Here is a 24,305-nt window from a genome sequence, read left to right as displayed (position 1 = left end):
ACCTGGCGTTCCTGCTGGTTTCCAGCATAGCTCAGACAGCACCGGATGTCCGGCACTGGGCAACGTGCGCGTGGCGGAAATGCATGCGCAAATCCCGTGAATCAGCCAACTAGCGATTCTCTCGGCCCGCCGTGCTAAAAATTAGCGCATATATAGCGCCCCCTATATATTAACTGCACTGAATAGTGAGAATGTGAAATAGCCTGTGCATTATCAAAAAAGAAGTTAAGATAAATTGTTGATAAATTCTGCTGACCATGAGAAAGATGAGACACATTAGGTAAAGGAAAATGCTCTTTTTTGAAAAAACATAATTTTTCTAGCAATTGGCAGGGTTTTGATCCAAATTAAGGCATTCTAGAACTGCAGTCCTTTGTATTGTTATTGTCTATAAGAATTTTGCCATTCTCTGTTCCAAGTGTTAAGTGTGCTATTAAGTCAAAAGTTTGGGCATTCATACCAAAGAACGTAATTTACTAACTGATATAATCTGAAATCTTACGTTTTCCTCATCAGTAATAAGTCGAAAATTTTGGAGAAGCGTCTTCGTTATCTCAATGATCACTTCACATACAATCTGTACTCCAATGTTTGCCGCTCTCTATTTGAAAAGGACAAGTTGCTCTTTTCCTTCCTATTGTGCTGTAATCTGCTCTTGTAAGTAGCTGTTTTCACAAAATTCTCCCTGAAATTACTGTAATTTTAAACCACTGTATCTTGTTGAGAACAATAAAAAGATGATCGTATCCATATAATTATGTAATGAACTATAATGCATGGGTTTATGTGACTGCTTACAATTTTAATGTAACATGGTTTTATAGAAAAATGTGAAAACCATATGACATTTAAGTAGCTTGATTTTTCTGCTCAAATCTAGGGCTGAAAATAATCCTAATGTTTGGTAGAGCCTAACACTCTTGTGGTTCTCATATTTTAGGATAAATAGTTTGATAAAAGTTCTAAATGTAGTTGGAAAGGTAGAAGCCATGCAATATTGGAACAGATGACCAGTAGTTTGGTCAAAAAAGTAGGTTCTAAGAAGCATCTTAAAGGAGGAAAGCCTATTGGAGAGGTTTGGGGAGGGAATTCCAGAGTTTAAGACCCAGGTAGCTAAAGCTACAATTGCCAATGTTGGAATGATTAAAATTCAAGGTGTTTTAGAAGTGGAAGAGTGCAGAGATCTCAGGGAGTTGTATGGATGGAAGGGATAATGAGATAAGGCTGAGGTTATTGAGCCATTTGAAAACTGGGATGAGAATGTTAAAATTAAGGCATTGCATAACTGGGAGTCAGTGCAAGTCAGCAAGCTGAAAAGGATAATGGGTGGATAGAGTTTGGTGTCAGTTAGGCTTCCTGAAGGGCATCATATTATGGATTGTCAACATCAATTGATCAATATTTAGTTCATGTTTCTCATTAATGTCTCAGAGATAGAGGGTGGGATTTTACAGCCAAGGTCAACAAAGATTTTTTTCCGACCCTGGCCTGTTCTGATTCCGTGGCGGCCAAGGTGGTAGAGTTCAGGTGACTATTTAGTTCTGAGGAGATTGTTGTGGGGAAGGTATGATAACTAAATTGCTGAACTTTTCAAATTGTCAAAGTAGCTGCAAACAAATGGCACTTCAGAAAGTTGTCCATGTTTGTTAACTGGATTTAGAATAAAAGCGTGGGGACACAATAAAACAGCTGATGGGCTTACTGAGCTGGAGATCTGGAGACATGATCTCTATACTGCTTGCAAAGAAGTGCAGTCCAGATTGACATTTTGTTTTGAGAGTTAGAGCTAGATTATTTTAAAACATTTAGTGAATCCTGAAAGACTATGTATCTTAGAGATGGTTGGAGCCTAGAAAGGTTCTTTGTTTTCAATTTTTATGATTTGCCAGGAGGAGGGTTGGTTGCACTTTGGACTTCATGTGGTTTGTAGCTCACAGAGAAGCACTGGGAGCTGTTAACAGGCTCCAGGTTGTTAGGGCTCAGAAAAAGTCTTGGGGAGCTTTGAATGTTGCGGAAGATCCCTGGTTCTGTGCTGGAGACAGTGAGGCTGAAAGAAGCCTTGAGAGCCATTTATAGCTCCGTGTAGCCAGGAGACTGAAGTTCTGAGAAACTCTAGAGCCATTCAAGCTCAATGAAACTAGCAGATTGTGCTAGACTTGGAAGTGTGCTAGTAATTAGAGGTAGGCGTGCAGCTTCTTGAATCTTATTGAATACTGTCTCGGAAGAAGTAATTGAACCATCGGGAGATGAGCAATCATTAAAGCAGTCCAATCTGGAGTGGCATTTGATGGAATTCTGATGCTAGAGTTACGAAAGTGAAGAGTAGAAATCTCTTGTGAGGGGGACAGAGTTTTAACAAAATTTTTGTGACTTTCAGTGGTCACTGACTTCTGGGTTAATGCTGAGAAATCCATGGGATCTGTCTTGGTCACATCTGGCATTTTGTCCAGTGTGGTGTGCTCAACCACAGTTTTCCTGTTAATTCATATTTGCCTCCGTTAATTCTGAATGTTACAATGTGAGATAGATACTGTAGATGGTTTTACTTTGCTCAAGTTTATTTGGTTTGTTTGATTTTTGGGTTTATTATCCCAGCGAATACCTGGGATTTCAAACTTTATCTGCTTTAAACAAAAAGTTATTACCCTAACTGGACCATAACAATCATCTTCATCATCAATTACATTGTCATTGGCCATATCAATCCTTCAGTAATCATATTCTGAGCCATGAAATGCAATCGATATCCCATGTTTCTTGAATGATTTGACAATGATTTCTTTCATCCGAGACCTCTATAACCCATTCGTATAGGAATGCTAACATGGGAGCCAGTATGCTGCCTGCCTTGTTGAATTTGGGTGGAGAAGGTAGTCAAGAAAGCACATATAATGCTTGCCTTCATAGTCTGGGGCATTAAGTTTAAAAATTGGCAAGTCATGTTGCAGCTTTTTAAAACTTTAGTTTGGCTGCACTTGGAATATAGTGTTCAGTTCTGGTCGCCACACTACCAGCAGGTTGTGGAGGCTTTGTAGAGGGTACAGAAAAGATTTACCAGGATGTTGCCTGATATGGAGGGCATTAGCTATGAGGAGAGATTGGAGAAACTTGGTTTGTTCTCACTGGAACCACGGAGGTTGAGGGGCAACCTGATATAATTCTCCAAGATTATGAGAGGCATGGACAGAGTGGATAGTCAGAAACTTTTTCCCAGGCTGGAAGAGGGACAAGACTTAAAGGAGATGTATGAGGCAGATTTTTTTACACAGAGAGGTTTGGGGAGGGAATTCCAGAGTTTAAGACCCAGGTAGCTAAAGCTACAATTGCCAATGTTGGAATGATTAAAATTCAAGGTGTTTTAGAAGTGGAAGAGTGCAGAGATCTCAGGGAGTTGTATGGATGGAAGGGATAATGAGATAAGGCTGAGGTTATTGAGCCATTTGAAAACTGGGATGAGAATGTTAAAATTAAGGTATTGCGTAACTGGGAGCCAGTGGAACTCATTGTCGGGGGAGGTAGTGGAAACGGATACGGTAGCGACTATTAAGGGGCGTCTTGACAAATACATGAATAGGATGGGAATAGAGGGATACAGTCCCCAGAAGCGTAGGGGGTTTAGTTAAGTCGGGCAGTCTCGTTGGTGCAGGCTTGGAGGGCCGAAAGGCCTGTTCCTGTGCTGTAATTTTCTTTGTTTTTTGTTCTTTGTTCCCTTCCGATTATCCAGTCATTCCACTTTTTTTTTCATGTTATCCTTGAAGTGCTTGTTCAAAAAGATGTCCAGTGGTTGAATAAGGCTAGTTAGACTGTTTTGCAATCTAACTTCAGCAACATCATCAACAAGGTGTGATCTGAATAGATGAGAAGACTTTTTCTTTACATAATCCTCCTGTCGGAAACTCCAAACTTTCCTTGGCCATGTTTTCAAGACACTTCATCTATTCCATCCTTTATCGTAAACATGAATGACGGCCTGTATTTTACAACCTTGTTCGGGCAAGGCACGTAAAATCCTACCCGAGCCCTAAGGATAATTTCGTTCTGCGAGCTTCGCCCACCCCAGAATTGGGGCAGGCATGCCAGTAAAATTCTGGTAGACTACTCCTTCAGGAATTGCTGTTTGGGAGGGGTTTTCTCTTGAATATCAGGATTAGCTTAACCTTTGTCCTGTCAAGCATACACATCAGCATGACTTTGAATCTACCCTCTTCATGGCCACTTCTGGCTTCACTGACAAAGCTCTCTCTCCAACTTTGCTCACCATTTGACTTGCAGGCATGTCAGAACTTCTGGGAGTCTCATCCGTGTTCTCAATACAGGCCAATATGTATTCAATCTTTTGTCAATGTTTAATTATAACTCACTGAAATGCAATAAGTCTGTCATCAAGTTCTTCTGGGAGATGCTGTGAAATCTTGGACATCTGTTGAAGTACAGAACTGTTCTTCTTCATAAACCTAGTGCAACATCCAGGGACGGCTTTGAAATCTGGATTGCCTAATTTTCTCAAGATCCTCAAGAAACTGAGATTTCACTAGGGCAGTTTTCATTGATGTATTTTACAACTTTGTTCTTAACTTTGGCCACATGGAAGGTCTTCCTTCATTTGCACATTTACTTTGGGTGTCTGCCCAAGCTATGTAGAGAGCTCCCTCCAATCTTTAACATTCTTCCCCATATCTGAAATTCTCTAGCTGCTACAGAATTATTTGTTGGCTCTACAACCTTAATGACTTAAAGTTTGCATTGGGCTGTGTATCTACTATTCATTCTGGGAAGCATGATGCCATACTAGAGAGCAGGATTGGTGGGAGCATGGTGCTGACATGAGGAGATGAATAGCCATTTTTTTTGAAGAGTTATTCTATGATTCTTTCGAATAGGTTCACACCAGGGTGAATTTGACTTCAGTGGACAGAAATAAAAAGAGTTTGAAATTTTTAGCTAAGAGTAAAAGGTCAATTTATATGTGAGATAAAATTAAAATAAGTAATTCTTTTGGTCAAGAGTCAACCTTTACACAAGATCAACCATTACTCAACTGTATAAGCTATGTGCCATTTTAGATAATCTTCACTGTTTCTTCATCTGTTCAATCTTTAATATATTGGATTGGACAAAGGAAATTTTGTCCACTATAAGGTTTTGTACAATCTTTGATTTTGTAATAAGTTTGCATAACTTAATTCTTTTTCACCCCCATTTCTTTCATCCAGGGCAAGACACGAAATCAATTATCACGAATTTATGTTCCTGCTGACAGGGGGAGTAGGATTTCAGACCAAGATACCAAATCCTGACCCATCCTGGCTCCAGGACAAGAGCTGGGATGAAATTTGTCGTGCAAGTGACCTATCAAGCTTACATGGACTAAGGTAATAGTTAATTTTTGCGAGTCTGATCACAGTTACAGGGTAGTTATTATTTCATCGCAATGATTTTATAGGATCATATTATAATTAGAATAACAGTTCTAGGGAAAAATTACACAAGAATCTCATAAAATAATTCAAAATTGGAATAATTTATGTAAATCAGCAGTTCTCGAACCCCACCTCCCACATTATAAAAGTTCCATACTCTTCATAATTTAATACAAGACATTTTCTATAAAGAATTTACACAATTAAACATATACTTTATAATTGAAGGTCCTCACCAGCGAGAATCACGTATGGTTCCCATCAACGGGGATTTGACGTCGTGGCGTCACCGATCGAACTGGAGACCATGATGGTGGTCGGGGACAGGGGTGCAGTGCCCCTTTGTGGGGGGCAGGGGGGAGAAAGCTAATTAGTCTTTCTACCTATATACAAGCTCATATGATTCATGTTACCATGGAGATTAGCTTTCAAAAGGAAAGTGTTTCTAAAATAGGCATGAAAATTCCCAGACAAGGTTTGAATGCCAGGATACGGGAGACAAAGAAAAAGTGCGGCTAGAGGTTGAAAATCTCTATGGTTCACTGCAGGTGGAGCTTGTGCTCTGATTGAAAGACCAAATTCCTGAGGATTTGTGACATTTTTGGAAAACCCACCTAGCTTCCTCTTCAGAGGAAAGGAAGGTCGCTGTGAAAGACTGTTCTGAGATTACAAGTTAGTAGGCTGAGAAAGGAAAATAACAGAAGCAAACTCTGTGAAATTACTTTGGATTGATTCTGAAAAAATTGAATGTATGTTTAAAGGACAGTGTACAGTATATCTCATTAATGTAATGTGGCAATATGTTACTTAATACAGCTTTGGTTTGAGTTCGTTGGAGATATTCTTGAGAACAACCGTTATGATTACAACCTGGATTTGATGTAATGAGCTTCAAATTGTTTTGTGCAGATTCATTGCTGACAGGATAACTGGTAACAGCCTTAAGCAAAACTTAATTGGATAAACTGTAATAGAAATTGATTTGACAGACAAGGGACAATTATGCTTTTTTTAAACTTATGTCCTGTAGTTTAAAGTATAACTTGCATAGAAAGATAGCATTTGGTTAGTAGTACTTTTAGTCATTTCTTACTGTAAAAGTCCTAAGGTGTGAAATTTTATGTAATCTTTTCAGTTATTAATTGGAAGCTTGAACTGTGTTTTAAAAGTTACCAGTTTCTACAGAGATTGTAACAACTCTTGTATAATTCAGTCATGAAACTAAAAATCATACAATATCAGCATGAATGAGTTAGTTTAATTAATGCAGTTAAGTCACATAGCATTGTAATAAGACCTGGCATGACTGGTGTTTTTTTTCTCAAATGTTATGTGCATATATGAACTCCAAAGATATCCAAACATTTTTTTCCCAGATTTTGGGCTATTGTGCATTGACTATAAGCACCCAGAACAGACGTACTTGATTCCCGCTAAAATTTGTCAAGTGTCCTTCTTCTCTCCCCTTGAGGTCTCAGCCTGCATGTTGCAACCAAATATCAGCAATTGTGATGTTCATGCATGGTCTGGTACGTTGTTTCCCCCATCCCGCCACACTTCAACCAAGTGTGAGGCCAACGAAGAATTCTATTCTGCAAGCCTTGACCACCCCGCAGTAGACTTCTGACCATACAATCAAAGACCCTGATCTAATGCATTCTAATTAGGGAATCCTTTGGCAAAGCATTTTGATCTGCTTTGTACCCTCCCAATTCTGGTGGTTCTATTATAAGGTAAATCTTTTACATTTTTGTCCAATGCATTGAAACCTTATGGTCTGAGAACCCATGATCTAACCATGAAAATAGATTACATTTAAAACCCTGCCCAAATTAGTTAATCTCCTGTGGTGTTGTTCATGCACAAGCATAACATCAGTATTTTTCTTTTCCTGTAACTGGATCTCTCTTTGTCTCTTTACAAATTAGCTTTTCTTCCACTCTTTAATTCTGCCAGTCTTCCTCATGTGCAGCTTCCACATTTTGTATTGTCCTCTTTGTTTCTGTAATGATGATGTGTAAACTACTACACTTAGGATGGTGAAATAAGCAAGACATTTTTTTCATCGATGGTGTTGGAAATGTAGCATTCAGGTGTTTGGGGTTGAAAGGGTTAATGTGTGGGACTGGAGAAATAGTATCACTCATAAGAGACGCAAAATGAAGAGCAAAGAGGGAGAATGCTCATGGCTTAGATTGAGTAACACATAGTCAAGTATAACTTTATTATGTTTATATAATATAGAATATAATATATAATAAACTTGTCGTACTTGAAACATTCCTGTATCTCAGCAAATGTTCCACAGCCAGTCACAACAAACATACTACAGGTATAACTAAGAATGAAGTGGAAAAGGAACTTAAGTATTAATAGACTTATAGAACATAGAACATTATAGCGCAGTACAGGCCCTTCGGCCCTCGATGTTGCGCCGACCAGTGGAACCAATCTAATGACCCTCTAACCTAAACTATTCCAATGTTATCTATATGCCTATCCACTGACCATTTGAACGCCCTTAAAGTCGGCGAGTCCACAACTGCTGCAGGCAGGGCATTCCATGCCCTTACTACTCTCTGAGTAAAGAACCTACCTCTGACATCCGTCCTATAATTACCACCCCTTAATTTAAAGCTATGTCCCCTCGTGTTAGCCATCACCATCCGAGGAAAAAGGCTCTCACTATCCACTCTATCTAACCCTCTGATCATCTTGTATGCCTCAATTAGGTCACCTCTTAACCTTCTTCATTCTAACGAAAACAACCTCAAGTCCCTCAGCCTTTCCTCATAAGACCTTCCCACCATACCAGGCAACATCCTGGTAAACCTCCACTGCACCCTTTCCAAGGCCTCCACATCCTTCTTATAATGCGGTGACCAGAACTGTACGCAATACTCCAAGTGCGGCCAAAACTCCAAGTTTTGTACAGTTGCAACATGATCTCACGGCTCCGAAATTCAATCCCTCTACCAATAAAAGCTAACACACCATACGCCTTCTTAACAACCTTATCAACCTGGGTGCCAACTTGCAGGGATCTATGCACATGTACACTCAGATCTCTCTGCTCATCGATGCTACCAAGAGTCCTTCTGTTAGCCCTATATTCTGTACCCCTGTTACTTTTACCAAAGTGAATCACCTCACACTTTTCGCATTAAATTCCATTTGCCACCTCTCAGCCCAGCTCTGCAGCTCATCTATGTCCCTCTGCAAACTGTAACATCCATCCTCACTGTCTACAGCTCTCCGACTTTGGTGTCGTCAGCAAATTTACTAACCCATCCTTCTACACCCTCATCCAGGTCATTTATAAAAATGACAAACAGCAGTGGCCTGAAAACAGACCCCTGAGGTACACCACTTGTAACTGAACTCCAGGTTGAATATTTCCCATCAACCACCACCTTCTGTCTTCTATCAGCTAGCCAATGCCTGATCCAAACTGCTAAATCACCCTCAATCCCATGCATCTGCATTTTCTGCAGTAGCCTACCATGGGAAACCTTATCAAATGCTTTGCTAAAATCCATATACACCATGTCAACTGCCTTACCCTTATCCACCTCTTTGGTCACCTTTTCAAAAAACTCGATAAGGTTTGTGAGGCACGACCTACCCTTCACAAAACCATGCTGACTTTCCCTAATCAATTTACTTCTCTCTAGATGATTATAAATCCTATCCCTTATAATTCTTTCCAAAACTTTGCCGACAACAGAAGTAAGGCTCACTAGTCTATAATTCCCAGGATGGTCTCTACTCCTCTTCTTGAACAAGGGGACAACATTTGCTATCCTCCAGTCTTCCGGCACTATACCTGTAGCCAATGACGACATGAAGATCAAAGCCAAATGCTCTGCAATCTCCTCCCTAGCCTCTCAGAGAATCCTAGGGTAAATCCCATCTGGCCCAGGGGACTTATCTATTTTCATACTCTCAAGAATTGCTAACACCTCCTCCTTAAGTACCTCATTCCCGTCTAGTCTAAAAGCCTGTATCTCAGTATTCTCCTCGACTACATTGACTTTTTCCTGCATTATAAGGATGTCTAACCAATGCAGTGCTACAAAGAATCAACCCCAAAAGATGTTAGACATAGCCAAGCAACTAAAGACGAGGCAGTTTTTTAAAGTAAAGTTTATTATTAGTCACAAGTAGACCTTTATTTACACTGCAATGAAGTTATTGTGGAAGCCCCCTACTCACCACAGTCCGGTGCCTGTTCAGGTACATTGAGGGAGAATTTAGCATGACCAATGCACCTAACTAGCACAACTCTCGGACTGTAGGAGGAAACCAGACCACGCAGAGGAAACCCATGTGGACATGGGGAGAACATACAAATTTGCATAGATAGTGAGTCAAGCCGGGAATCGAACCCAGGTCCCTGGCGCTGTGAAGCAGTAGTGCTAATCACTGTGCCACCCCGTTTGAGTTTAACCTCATTGGTGGGAAGATCTATAGAAATGATATTTCCTAATAAAAGTTGTAGTTATTTGGGAGAATAAGGGGACAACTATGAGAAGGGACATGATCAATGCAGAACTTGTGGGTGTTGTATTTAAATGTGCATAGTATATGTAATAAGGTAAATTTGTAGCGCAGATTGAAATTGGCAGTTACAATGTGGTGGGCATCAGGGAAATGTGGCTGCAAAGGGATCAGGGTGGGGAGCTAAATATCCAAGGATACACATCCTGAGAAAAGATAGGCATGTGGGTAATGGGACGGGATTGCTTTGTTAGTAAGAAATGCAATTAAGTCGATAGGAAGAATCAAGGTAGGGTTAGAAGATGTAGAATCTGTGTGAGTTAAGTTGAGGAATTGTAAGGGTAAAAAGAACCTGATATTGCGTACAGGTCTCCGAGCAGTAGTCAGGATGTGGAGCACAAAGTGCACCAGGAGATAGAAGAGACGTGTAAGAAAGGCAGTGTTACAGTGATCATGGAGAACTTCAATATGCAGGTAGACTGGGAAAATCAGGAAATTCAAGTTGGTGGTGGATCCCAAGAAAAGGAATTTGTGTACTGTCTACAAGATGGTTTTTTGGAGCAGCTTTAGAGGTCAATAAGGAACAAGCAATTCTAGATTTGGTCTTATGTAATGAGACAGACTTGGTGAGTTTGGGTTTCTGTTCCAGAACTTCCTTGGACACTGACTGGCAGCCATGAGTCTGCAAGCTTATGTATTATAGTTGTATGTAAATAAATATTGAAGTTGTTATTTACCTGACTGGTGAAGAGGAATTAAGGATAAAAAGAAGGAAAAATGATTCCAAGGTTGTGAGTTCAAAGTCACGTTGAAGTTCAGTTCAAGTTGAGAAACAGAAGAGTGTTTGCAGAAATCCCTCTATTCAGACGGATAAACTCTTTTGATGCCTCCATGGAGGAATATACACAATACGTTGAACGTTTGGGCTACTATTTTCAAGCCAACAGAATAGAAAGGAAGAGAAAGGCAATCCTTGTCAACACAGGTGGAATTCAGGCATACAATTTAATATGCAGCCTCACATTCCCAAGCACACCTATCTCCAAGTCATTCACTGATGTGGGGAAACTATTGCAACTTATTACCAAGTTAAATTGGATCTTAGAGCACTGCAACTTCAGCCAGTCTCAATGATAAGCTGCAGGACTATTTAGTCTGCAGGGTAATTAATGAAGCCATGCAACAGAAGCTATTAGCAGAAACAGATATAAATTTTAAGTTGGCACTAGAGATAGCACTAGTGATGGAGAGCACTGAGATGGGCTCACAGGAATGTCAGAGCACGCAAAATGGCATGATTCACCAACTAGGGCAGGAAACTGCTATCAGCAGTGGTGCCAAAACTGAAGCTGTGATCTTAAAATGAGAAGCAGATGTATCCATGAATAGAGCAAGAAGATTTATCAGAGCCAATCGACTGCCTAGGATTGAAGTAGTGTGTTACCAATGTAACAATGTGTGGTACCAATGTAAGGGGTAATCGCTCCCCTTAAGCTTGCAGGTATAAAGAGGTTGAATCTTTTGCGCCATAATTGGCTCAAGGCAATCAAGATAACTGGATGGAGATCTTCTGAGTATGGAAAGTGAAACTGCCTGAATTAATGAAAAAATATGGGAACATTTTTTGTGTCAAGTTACGCAAAATAAAGGGCCTCCAAGTGAAGATCTATGTAGATCCAGAAGCAGTTCCTCACTTTTTTAGAGCAAAATCAGTACCATATGCCTTGTGAAAAATGTTGGACATGGAATTGAAGAGATTGGAAAACTGGGTATTATCTAGTCAGCTCAATTAGTGAAGCAGGCCCATGATAAAGCCTGACAAGCCTGACAAGACCATCTGCATCTGTAGAGACTACAAATTAACAGTTAACCAGGTTGTCAAGTTGGATAAGTATCCAATCCTGAAAATTGAAGACTTGTATGCAAAGCCAGTGGATATCAGCCTTATATAAAGCTGGCTATGATCCACACAGATCAGCAACCTGAATTAGACAAGGTTATGTTATGATAAACACACAAAAAGGTTTGTTTAAGTAACATATCTACCCTTTGGTGTGTCGTTAGCATGTGCTATTTTCCAGAAAATAATGGAAAGTCTGTTTCAAGGAATGCCATAACTTGTAGTGTACCTGAATGATGTTTTATGAACTCGATCAACAGAATCTGAGCAACTAGCTAACATAAAGGAGGTGTTAAAGAGATTTCAGGAGGCTGGCGTTCACTTCAAGAGGAAAGATGTACTTTTTAAGCTACCAAGATAGCCTATCTGGGGTATTGCATAGATGCACAAGGATCACACCCCATGGAAGACAAAATCAGAACAATAAATGAAGCACCGGTGCCCAGAAACACATCTGAGCTCAAATCATTCTTAGGAATTGTGAATTATTATGGGCGTTTTTTGACCAAATTTGTTGACATTATTGGTCCCCTTGCATACATTGCTAAAGAAGCACCAGCATTGGTTTTGGAAGATGCCACAGAAAGAAACTTCCAACAGAGTAAAGCAATTGTGACATTTATCAAGTTTATTGGTGCATTTTGACCCAACTGAAGAATTGATGTTAATCTGTGATGCCTCGCCATACAGCAATAGTGCTTTAAAAATAGCAAAATGTAAAAACTGACAGTTTAACAATGTCTCCCTTTTTTTCAACTAGGGATCATTTCTCTAAGTCTAGTGCGGAATGGCGCAAAATCTATGAAAGTAAAGACCCACACGTTGTTCCTTTACCACATCCATGGGATCACAAAATCAATGAACTTCAGAAGATGATTGTTTTGCGGGCGCTTAGACCAGATAAGGTAAAAAGAAAAGAACAAATATACACTTTCCAAAAATAGAATATACTCATAAGGATTTAAAGTGATTTGAACAAATTCAAGTAACAATGAAAAACATTTCTTCTTTAAAAGCTTCCTTTTTTTTTGCTGTGTTCCACTGACCTAAACTCTAATTTATAGCAACTGCACAGCTCAACACATCTCAAAATAATTAATTACTTTGAGGTGCAGTGAATAGTGACAGTCATTTTGAACCAAAATGAATAATTGCATAACCTGGATACTGGAAAATCTTTTCCTATTTGGTGATATGAGATCTTTGATATTAATTTTTTCTTTGAACGTGGGCAACAATGGCAACATTTATTGCTGGTTCCTATTTGTCTTAAAGGATTTAAGAGTCACTATATAATGTGGGATGAGAATCATGTCTAGAAGCATACCAGTTAACCAGTTGGATTTTTGAGGCAACCTGTCAGCTCTCTTGGCTACTTTCTTTACTGTAGTGTCAGCCCATGCTGTATCAGGTTTATTCAATTCAATTTCTGAACTCGCAATGGTGAAATGTGCAGACAGGGTGAAATCTAACTCTGGTGGAGATGTAAGTCAGCTGATGGTGGATTGGCTGCCAATTATCGGGGATGCCAATAGTAGTGTTGTCACTTGACTATTAACCTAGAGACCCAGGGTAATGCTCTGAGGCCCCAAGTTCGAATCCCACTGGAACAGATGGAGAAATTTGAATTCGATAAAGATTTTGAATTAAAAGTTTAATGACAACCATGAAATCATTGCTGATTATCATTAAAAACCCATGTAGTTCATTAATACCCTTAAGGAAAGGAAATCTGCCATCCTTACCTCGTCTGATCTACAGGTAATTCCAAATCCACAACAATGTGGTTGACTCTTAAATGCCTTCTGAAATGGCAGAGCAAGCTACTCAATTCAAGGGCAATTAGGGATAGAATGTGATGTCCACATCCCATAAATGAATACAAAACGTTGTGTCTTGTTTACTGATTTTCTTTCCGTTCATGCCACCAACGCTGATCCAATTCCCAGCCAATTTGTGCCCCTTACAAAGTCAAATGTCACCATCCTAATCCTTTGGTTGTTAGTTCAGGATCAAAGTCACCACATAAACTGTGGAAAAATGTAGTTTAACAATGTATCAGAAGGATATTGCCACTGGCAATGCAGTACTTGTTCCCTGCTTCACTGAAGTCCCAACTTTATAAATTATATAATTTATAGATTAAAAATCCAGTTAATTAGAGAACTGGGTATCCAGTTTAAACCCCACAGTAACTGAGGCAAACTAATGCACTTTTTCTGGAAGTCATAGAATCATAGAGATGTTCAGCATGGAAGCAGGCACTCTGGCCCAAGTTGTCCATGATGCCCAGTTTTTACCATTAAGCTAGTCCCAATTGCCTGTGTATGGCCCATATCCCTCTATACCCATCTTACCAATGTAACTGTCTAAATGCTCTTTAAAAGACAAAATTGTACCCACCTCTAATACTACCTCTGGCAGCTCATTCCAGAAAATTGCTCCTCTGGACCCTTTTGTATCTCTCCCCTTTCAACTTAAACCTATGCTCTCTACTTTTAGACTCCCCTAACTTTGGGAAAGATGTTGACTATCTACCTTATCTATGCCCCTCATCATTTTTATAGACCTCCATAAGATCATCCCTTAGCCTCCTACTCTATCCAGCCTCTCCTTATAAGTTAAACCATCAAGTCCCGGTAGCATCCTAGTAAGTCTTTTCTGCACTTTTTCCAATTTAATAATATCTTTTTTTATATCAGGGTGACCAGAACTGTAATAAGCAGTATTCCAAGTACAGCTTTACCAATGTCTTGTACAGCTTCAACAAAACATTCCAATCCCTGTATTCCATGTTATGACCAATGAAATCAAGCATGCCAAATGCCTTCTTCACCATTTTACCTACCCTGGTTCAAACTACCGAAATGCATCACCTGGCATTTCTCTAACCTAAACTCCATCTGCCATTCATCAGCCCACTGGCCCAATTGATCAAGATCCCATTGCAATCCTGGATAACCTTCTTCACTGCTCACTATGCCATCAATCTTGGTGTCATCTGCAAACTTACTAACCATACCTCTTACATTCATGAACACAAATAACATGCCAAAAATTGATGACAGGAAGGCTATGGCAGATGAGAACCCTAGAAATTATCATGATCACGTAAGAGGTAGTGTTGGGCAAGTTAATGGGGCTGAAGATAGACAAGTCTCCTAGTCTTGGTGGAATGCATTCCAAGGTACTAAAAGAGATGGTGGGAGAAATAGCAAATGTACTAGTGGTAATTTACCAAAACTCGCTGGATTCTGGGCTGGTTTCAGCAGATTGGAAAACAGCAAATGTGATGCCAGTGTTTAAAAAATATGGTAGACAAAAGGCAGGTAACTATAGGCCTGTTAGTTTAACTTCTGTAGTAGGGAAAATGCTTGAATCTATCATCAAGGAAGAAATAGCGAGACATCTGGATATAAGTTGTCCCATTGGTAAGACACAGCATGGATTCATGAAAGGCAGTTCATGTTTGACTAATTTGGTGGAATTCTTTGAGAACATTACATGTGCAGTGGACAATGGGGAACCTGTGGATGTGATGTATCTGGATTTCCAAAAGGCATTTGACAAGGTGCTGCACCAAAGACTGCTACATAAGATAAAGGTACACAGTAATACAGGTAATGTATTAGCATGGATTGAGGATTGGTTAACTAACAGAAAGCAAAGAGTGGGGTGAAAGGGTGTTTTTCTGGTTGGCGATCAGTGACTAGTGATGTGCTCAGGGATCAGTGTTGGGACTGTAATTGTTTACAATTTACATAGATGATTTGGAGTTGACCAAGTGTACTACACCAAGTGTAGTGTGTCAAAATTTACAGATGACACTAAGATGGGCGAAAGAGCAAAGTATGCAGAGGACGCTCAAAGTCTGCAAAGGGATATAGATAATCTCAGTGGGCGAGGGTCTGGCAGATGGAGTACAATGTTGGTAAATGTGAGGTCATCCATTTTGGTAGGGATAACAGCAAAATGGACTGTTATTTAAATGGTAAAAAATTGCAGCATGCTGCTGTGCAGAGGGACCTGGGTGTCCTTGTGCAGGAATCTCAAGAAATTAGCTTGCAGTGCAGCAGGTAATTAAGAAGGCAAATAGAATTTTGTCCTAGAGGGACAGAGTTTAAAAACAGCGAGATTATGTTGCAGCTTTTGGGGTGCTGGTAAAGCACACCTGGAGTACTGTGTACAATTTTGGTCTCCTTACTTGATTAAGAATATACTGGCACTGGAGGGGGGTGTGCAGAGGAGATTCACTAGGTTGATTCTGGAGTTGAGAGGGTTGGCTTATGAGGAGACACTGAGTAACTGGGGCTGTATTCATTGGAATTCAGAAGAATGAGGGGAGCTCTTATAGAAACATATAAGATTATGAAGGGAACAGATAAGATAGAAGCAGGGAAGTTGTTTCCACTGGCAGGTGAAACTAGAACTAGGGGGCATAGCCTCAAAATAAGGGAAAGCAAATTTAGGACTGAGTTGAGGAGGAACTTTTTCACGCAAAGGGTTGTGAATCTGTGGAATTCCCTGCCCAATGAAACAGTTGAGGCTATCTCATTGAATGTTTTAAGGCAAGGATAGATACATTTTTGAACAGTAAAGGAATTAAGGGTTATGGTGAGCAGGCAGATAAGTGGAGCTGAGTCCACAAATAAGATCAGCCATGATCTTATTGAATGGCGGAGCAGGCTCGAGGGGCCAGGTGGCCTACTCCTGCTTCTAGTTCTTATGTTCTTATTCGCATCCAAATTATTAATATAAATGACAAATAACAGTGGATCCAGTACTGATCCCTGAGGCACACTGCTAGTCACAGGCCTTCAGTTTGAAAAATAACCCTCTACAATGAAGCTCTGTCTTCTGTCATCAAGTGAATTTTGTATCCAATTGGCTATCTCACTCTGGATGCTGTAACATTTAGCCTTATGCAACAATCTACGGTGGTAACCCTGTCAAAGGCCTTGCTAAAGTCCATGTTGACTGCACTGCCCTCACCTACTTTCTTGATTACCCCTTCAAAAAACTCAATCAAATTTGTGATACATAATTTTCCACTCACAAAGCTATGCTGACTGTCTCTCATCAGTCCTTGCCTCTCTAAATGGCTGTATATCCTGTCTCTCAGAATACCTTCTAACAACTTACCCACTACAAACATTAGACTCACTGGCCTGTAGTTCCCAGGCTTTTCCCAACAGCCCTTCTTAAACAAAGGCACAACATTTGCCATCCTCCAATCTCCAGGCACTTTACCTGTGCCTGTCGATGGTTCAGATATCTCTGCTGAGGACCTGCAATTTCCTCCCTAGCCTCCCCCAACTTCCTGGAATACACTTCAGATTTATCTACCTTAATGCACTTTAAGACTTCCAACACCTCCTTTTCTGTAATATGTACACTCCTCAAGACATCACTATTTATTTCCTCAAGTACCCAAACATCTATGCCTTTCTCAACAGTAAGTACTGAGGAGAAATATTCATTTAGGATCTCACCCATCTCTTGTGGATCTGCACAAAGATGACCTTGTTGATCCTTAAGTGGCCCTATTCTCTCCCTAGTTACTCTTTTGCCTTTATGTATTTAGAACATAGAACATAGAACACTACAGCACAAACAGGCCCTTCGGCCCACAAGTTGCGCCGATCACATCAACACCTACCAATCTATAGACCTATCTATAACCCCCAATCCCATAAAACCCCATGTACTCATCCAGAAGTCTTTTAAAAGACCCCAGCGAGTTCGCCTCCACCACCACTGACGGCAGCCGATTCCATTCACTCACCACCCTCTGAGTGAAAAACTTACCCCTAACATCACTTCTGTACTTGCCTCCCCGCACCTTTAAATCACCTTAAATTTGTGGAAGCCTTCCACATTGAGAGTGCCATATTACATTCAAACAAAATAATTTTAAACAAGTTGATTCAATCACATAAAGGAATTCTAAACTACCTAACCGACAAAATGATTTGCTAAATCTACACTCCTTCTGAATGAACTCCACTCCTGATATTCTTATTTGGACTAAAACCTGGTGTTGTCAGACTTTTTACTATTCTTATTTCACACAGCACAAATGAGCGCCCAAAATTTATGTGGTCAGATTTTATTTTACCCTTGCACTTTGAGATTTTTTTATTCTCGTCATTTTAACACTTCGGTAGTTCTCCAGTTTTGAGTAATTAAGATTTCTTAACACACAGATTCATAGAATAATACAGCACAGAAGGAGGCCACTCAGCCTATCATACTTGTGCTGCTCTTTGAAAAATCAATTCCACGGGACCACATTACACGCCTTCTCCTCAAAGCCCTGTAAATATTTCCCATTAAACAATTATATTAGATAAACTCTCCTTTAAGTTGCCACTTTTCTAAATCTTCTAAAATCTATCTGAATAAGATTGAGAGGTAGGTGTAAAGAGATTCAGTATTTCAAGTATCTCAGAGCCACCAATTAAATTATTTACAGATATTGGAAATGGAGAACTTCTGATTTGTCTGAGCAGTTTATTAAATGGAGGGTGGGATTTTTTGGCCTCGCTCGCCCCAAAACCAGAAAATCTCAGCCAAGGTCAATGGATCTTTCCATGGTCCGCCCCTCACCTGCTCCGGTTCCCATGGGTGGGAAATTCGCCCCCGTGTCTGTTCTATTTTCTTTATATTTGAAATCAAGGGCCCAATTCTTCCATCCCAACGTGCACGTTTTTTGATGCATTGAGAAGGGAGAATCGTGTGTCGGCCATTTCACAGGATTCGTGCATGCGTTCCCGACGCATGTGCGTCTCCCATGGCTAGAGAACAGGCGCAGTCGGGACCACGCTGGAAACTGGCAGGTAGACAGGTAAGTCACTTAAATCTGTTTTTCATGTTTTTTAAATCTCATTACCAGGCCTGGCATGGAAATCACCAGGCCCGATAGCATCTCCCACCCCGCCAGGAATATTTCACTTTGGCGGGTTTTAGAGTAGCTCCCCACTTGTGGGGAACTAGCAGGAGAATCTGCCGGAATGAAGGGGGTGGTAATCAGGGGCCCCTCGGGGGTCGGGCGCTGGGTGGGTGGTGCTTTCTTGACATGGGCATCCCGGCAGTGCCAGCCTGTGTCCCCGGCACTACACAAGGGACAAAGTGCCTATGCCCAGGGGGCACCTTGGCACTGCCCACCGGGCATTGAGCAGTGCCAAGATTTTTTGGGAGAATTGGGCCCCAAGTTTGAAGTACTTTATCATGTTAAATACTGGGTTTTTTAACATTTTCTTTGTATATTTTCTTGAATTATCAATGTTTACAATTAACCAGAACCATCTGATAAAATTACAAAAATACATTGCTCTGATAGTTTCTCTTCAGTTAAAAAGTGAATCACTATCTGAAAGAAATAAGATAAAATACTAATTTAAAGACTATTTGGAAGAGGGTGGAATTATCTGACTTGTGATGATTGAGTTGATTTAATCTCATACCTCCTTAATGGGGAAGAGGCAACAGTTATTTTCAATAACCAAAGATCCGTTGACCTCAGCTGGAATTTTCCGGTTTCGGGGCAAGCTACAATAAGTACTGGAAGCTGGAATTATCCTGATGTTACTCCTTTTCTTTTGTTTAAGTTACGCTGAAAAATTTTCATCAGGATATCCATGGAATAAAGTAATTTTAACAATTGAGTGAGTGCAAATAGAATTATTAGGGCATCTTTCTAAAGATATCATTCTGTCTTTCAGATCATTCCAGCTGTGGGAAATTTTGTTGTTGAAAAACTGGGGAAGCGGTTTGTGGAACCACCTCCATTTGATTTAGCAAAAAGTTATGCAGATTCCAATGCCGCAATACCACTTCTGTTTATACTCTCGCCAGGGGCTGATCCAATGGCAAGTGAGTAGACCTGACATCTTCTGTTTCTCTCACATCAGTCATTTCTTGTAAATTTTAACAGAGAGAAAATTATTCTTCTGCATTTGTTCAGCTTTAAACAAGCAGTATGTTGCCATCATACAATGAGAGAAAAACAATGTGGAAGTGGAATTGATTTCTTAACTCAACTCAACTTTTTTTTATTTATTCATGTGATATGGGTATTGCCAGCTAGACAAGCATGTATTGCCCACCTTTAATTGCCCTTGAGATGGCAAGCTGCTCTCTTGAACCGCTGCAGACTATTTGATGTAGGTACACCCATAGTGCTGTTCAACAGGGACTTCTACAACTTTTACCCAATCCATATCCAAGCTCCTATCATCATGATATTTCTGTTATTTTCATAGGAGTTTGTAATGTTTTTTTTTACTCGATCCTCTATAAATTTTCAAATCTTACATCAAAGTCCTAGATACAAATGTAGGAGTGAAGTATTGCTGATGCTAGAAATCTGAAAAAAAAACTCAGAAATATTTGGGTGTGGTAGCAGACGCGGAGAGAGGAACTGAATTAACAGGCTGGATGTTATCCTCTCTTGCCAGCTGGTTTGAAGGCAGAGGAGCTCATAAAATCTAGTACATGGTCTTCCCACAGCCTGGCCACCTGCCCACTATAATACCCTAGGGTGTGGGCCAGCAAGCCGCAAGGACTTAGCTGCCGTTAATCCTGTCAGTTTACTTAATACCTTCTCCCCAGTTAATGTAATTTCACTATATTCCTCTGTATTAACTGCAATTTTTGGGGAAAAGAAATTATCTTTCACTGTGAAAACAGAGACAAAGGCCACAATTTCACAATTTTACCGGCTTGCCTCCCTGCCCACCCCCACTCCAGCGGCATCAGATATCCGGCATGGTCAGCCTCTCATCCATTTTTGGTGAGAAGCTGAATAATTTATTGAAATTTATTGAAATGATCATTTGTATGGCAATTAGTGAACCTGGGACGCAATCATCCTGGCTCACTTGCCTTTGTAGCCTCGCGAGGAGAGGTTTCCCTCGGCAAGGAAAACACCTACTCCCCAGGAATGGGAAACAATTGGGTTGGCCTTGCCAGTAGAACTGGACACCATTGAGGCCCCCCACTGGAAGGTCAAGGGCAAGTGGGAGTACCCCTTGGGCAGTGCCAGCCTCGCACCTTGGCACTGCCAGACTGCCATCTTGCTAATGACCACCAGACATCTTGGCATTGCCCACTCAGCTGTGTCAGGGTGAGGGGCCTGAAGGGGTGGGGCCTATGGAGGCAGGGCCAAGCTGGGGTGGTCCTAGGGGGAGAGAAGGGGAATCCTTTGCCATTTTACAGCTGTGATCGGCGGGGATGATATCTTTGAGCAGTGTGGGGCTCACAATCAGCCGTGGACCTCTGCAGTAGTTGGGGGTGGGGTGTGTGGAGCTTGGTTGAAGTCAGCTGCAACAGATGTCTCTCTCTTCGTCAGGCCTCCGCAGTTGCAATTGCGCATGTTCAGTCTCAGAGGTCTGCGCATGTGGAAAAGCTCCCTCTGCTGCTTGATCAAGCTGACTGGTGAATCAAGCCCCACCCACTGCCTGTAGTGGCTGGAAAAACCGTTGCTCAGTTTTTCCTAAATGCATAAGATTGCATAAGATTATGCAATAATCTAAGTGCACAAGATTGGGAATAAAGACTTGCCCAAAAAACAGATCTGAAACTTTTTTGTTTTCACACTAAGAACATAAGAACATATAAGAACATAAGAAATAGGAGCAGGAGTAGGCCAACTAGCCCTTCGAGCCTGCCCCGCCATTCAATAAGATCATGGCTGATGTCGTGGCTCAGTTCCACATTCCCGCCCTCTCCCCATAACCCTTAATCCCCTCTCTCATCAAAAACCCATCAACCCGCGTCTTAAAAATGTTTAGCGAGGCACACTAGCAAGACACTTAGAATTTTTCTCATAAAATTGCCCCCAAAATATTGCTTTAGTGCCTCTATCATTTCTGAGTTTCCCAGTATTATCTCATCATTATTGTCCTCTAAAGGGCCAACATTTACCTTCACTATTCCCTTCCTTTTTATGTACTTATAGAAGAACATAAGAACATAAGAACATAAGAAATAGGAGCAGGAGTAGGCCATCTGGCCCTTCGAGCCTGCCCCGCCATTCAATAAGATCATGGCTGATCTGTCGTGGCTCAGTTCCACTTTCCCGCCCTCTCCCCATAACCCTTAATCCCCTCTCTTATCAAAAACCCATCAACCCGCTTCTTAAAAATATTTAGCGAGGCAGCCTCCACCACTTCAACGGGCAGAGAATTCCAGAGATTCACCACCCTTTGAGTGAAGAAGTTCCTCCTCAACTCCGTTCTGAACCGCCCCCCCTTTATCTTGAGGCTGTGCCCCCTAGTCCTACTGTCTTTTTTGAGCGGGAAGAGTCTCTCCACCTCTATCCTATCCATCCCATTCATCATCTTATACGTCTCAATGAGATCTCCCCTCATTCTTCTAAACTCTAACGAGTACAAGCCTAGTTTATTCAGCCTCTCCTCATAGCTCAACCCCCTCAACTCCGGTATCAGCCTAGTAAACCTCCTCTGCACTCCCTCCAAGGCCAAAATATCCTTGCGCAGGTGCGGCGCCCAAAACTGCACACAGTACTCCAGCTGCGGCCTCACCAATGCCCTATACAGCTGCAGCAAGACCTCCCTACTTTTATATTCAATCCCCCTCGCTATGAAGGCCAGCATCCCATTCGCCTTCCTGACCACCTGCTGCACCTGCAGGCTGGGTTTTTGCGACTCATGCACAAGGATCCCGAGGTCCCTCTGCACCGTCGCCTGCTGCAGTTTTTCGCCACGTAAGTAATAGTCCTTCCTACCATTCTTCCTACCAAAGTGGACCACCTCACACTTGCCAACATTAAATTCCATTTGCCATTTCCTGGCCCATTCGCCCAGCCTATCTAGATCCTTCTGCAGACTCTCCACACCCTCCGCACAATTTGCCTTTCCCCCAATCTTGGTGTCATCAGCAAATTTCGACACCCTACACTCGGTTCCCTCCTCCAGATCATCTATATAAATGGTAAATAGCTGAGGCCCCAGCACCGACCCCTGGGGCACCCCACTAGTCACCAACCGCCAATCCGAATAGCACCCATTGACCCCCACTCTCTGCCTCCTATTTGACAACCAATCCTCTATCCACGCTAACACCCTACCCCCAACTCCATGTCCTCTGACCTTCTGCAGTAACCTCTTGTGAGGTACCTTATCAAACGCCTTCTGAAAATCCAGAAAGACCACATCCACCGGCTCTCCTCTATCCACCGCCCTAGACACATCCTCATAGAACTCCAGTAAATTTGTCAGACACGACTTCCCTTTAATGAAACCGTGTTGCGTCTGCCCTATCAAGCAATTCCCTTCAAGATGCCTCGCAATTTCCTCCTTAATGACGGATTCTAACATTTTACCTACCACAGACGTTAAACTAACCGGCCTGTAATTCCCCGCCTTTTGCCTGGCACCCTTCTTAAACAACGGCGTAACATTAGCCGTTTTCCAATCCTCCGGCACTTCCCCGGAATCCAGCGACGTCTGGAAAATAACCACCAAGGCATCCACTATCACCTCCGCCATTTCTTTCAGAACCCTCGGATGCATTCCATCCGGTCCTGGGGACTTGTCCACAATCAGCCCCTCCAGTCTGTCGCGCACCACCTCTCTAGTAACAGTAATGTCATTAAGACCCTCCAGTCCTACCACCTTTCCATCGCTAACACCCGGCAAATTATTCACGTCCTCCTCCGTGAAGACAGAAACAAAAAAGTTATTCAAGGCTTTTGGTAACAGTGCTTATGTCTTCTGCTAGTTTTCTTTCATAGCTCAGTTTAGCTCTTATTGATTTTGCTTTTAGTAAGCCTTTGCTGGGGTTTAACATTCTCCTAATCCTCCAGAATCCAGCTATTTTTTGTAGTGTATGCCTAGTTTTTGCTTTTATGTTATCCTTGACTTCTTTGTTAAGTCAGACTTTTCCAGTGCATAAGTTAGAATATTGAGGTAAATCTATAGCTTGCTTTGCATTTGAACAAATTATGGATCAAAACCCATCATCTGTCACTTTTGTCTAAATCTTTGTAGGTTTATTGAAATTAACAAGTGATAAGAATATGGATCAAGGCCAATTCCAGTCAATCTCACTTGGTCAGGGACAAGGTCCAATTGCTGCCAAAATGGTTAAAGATGGCATGCTTGAGGGTACTTGGGTATGTCTGCAGAATTGCCACCTTGCTGTGTCCTGGATGCCAACACTGGAAAAGATTTGTGAAGAATTCAGCAATGAGACCTGCCACCCAGACTTTAGGCTTTGGCTGACTAGTTACCCATCTCCTAAGGTATTGAAGAAGATGCTAAGTGATCCATTATCCCAAGAAACTGCTGATGAATCCAGTCTTATTTTCTACATGTCTAATATATTGAGTCAATAATTATCAAAGCATTAGTATTCAACAACTAATGCAATTCTATTGAGGCAAATAGATAACACATTTAAGCTATGTTAATGTCGGCGCAGGGACATTTGATTCTGAAACCTCTTGTACAACAGCAAAG

The 24,305-nt window shown here is 41.2% G+C and overlaps 1 protein-coding gene across 1 annotated transcript in view; it reads left to right on the top strand.

Moving 5' to 3' along the window:
- Positions 1-24,305, top strand: part of dnah12 (dynein, axonemal, heavy chain 12) — a 193,715-nt gene that overhangs the window by 155,418 nt on the left and 13,992 nt on the right. Inside the window, exons 60-64 of the mRNA XM_080182788.1 lie at positions 517-657; positions 5,214-5,372; positions 12,581-12,725; positions 19,545-19,695; positions 23,835-24,088. Coding sequence (XP_080038914.1) covers positions 517-657; positions 5,214-5,372; positions 12,581-12,725; positions 19,545-19,695; positions 23,835-24,088 — 850 coding nt within the window. The remainder of the gene's footprint in view (positions 1-516; positions 658-5,213; positions 5,373-12,580; positions 12,726-19,544; positions 19,696-23,834; positions 24,089-24,305) is intronic.

The sequence above is a fragment of the Carcharhinus amblyrhynchos genome, chromosome 3 (genome assembly GCF_965287045.1).
Source record: "Carcharhinus amblyrhynchos chromosome 3, sCarAmb.v2.hapA, whole genome shotgun sequence".
In the NCBI taxonomy this organism is placed as follows: Eukaryota; Metazoa; Chordata; class Chondrichthyes; order Carcharhiniformes; family Carcharhinidae; genus Carcharhinus; species Carcharhinus amblyrhynchos.
This window is presented reverse-complemented; position numbering and strand designations above follow the sequence as displayed.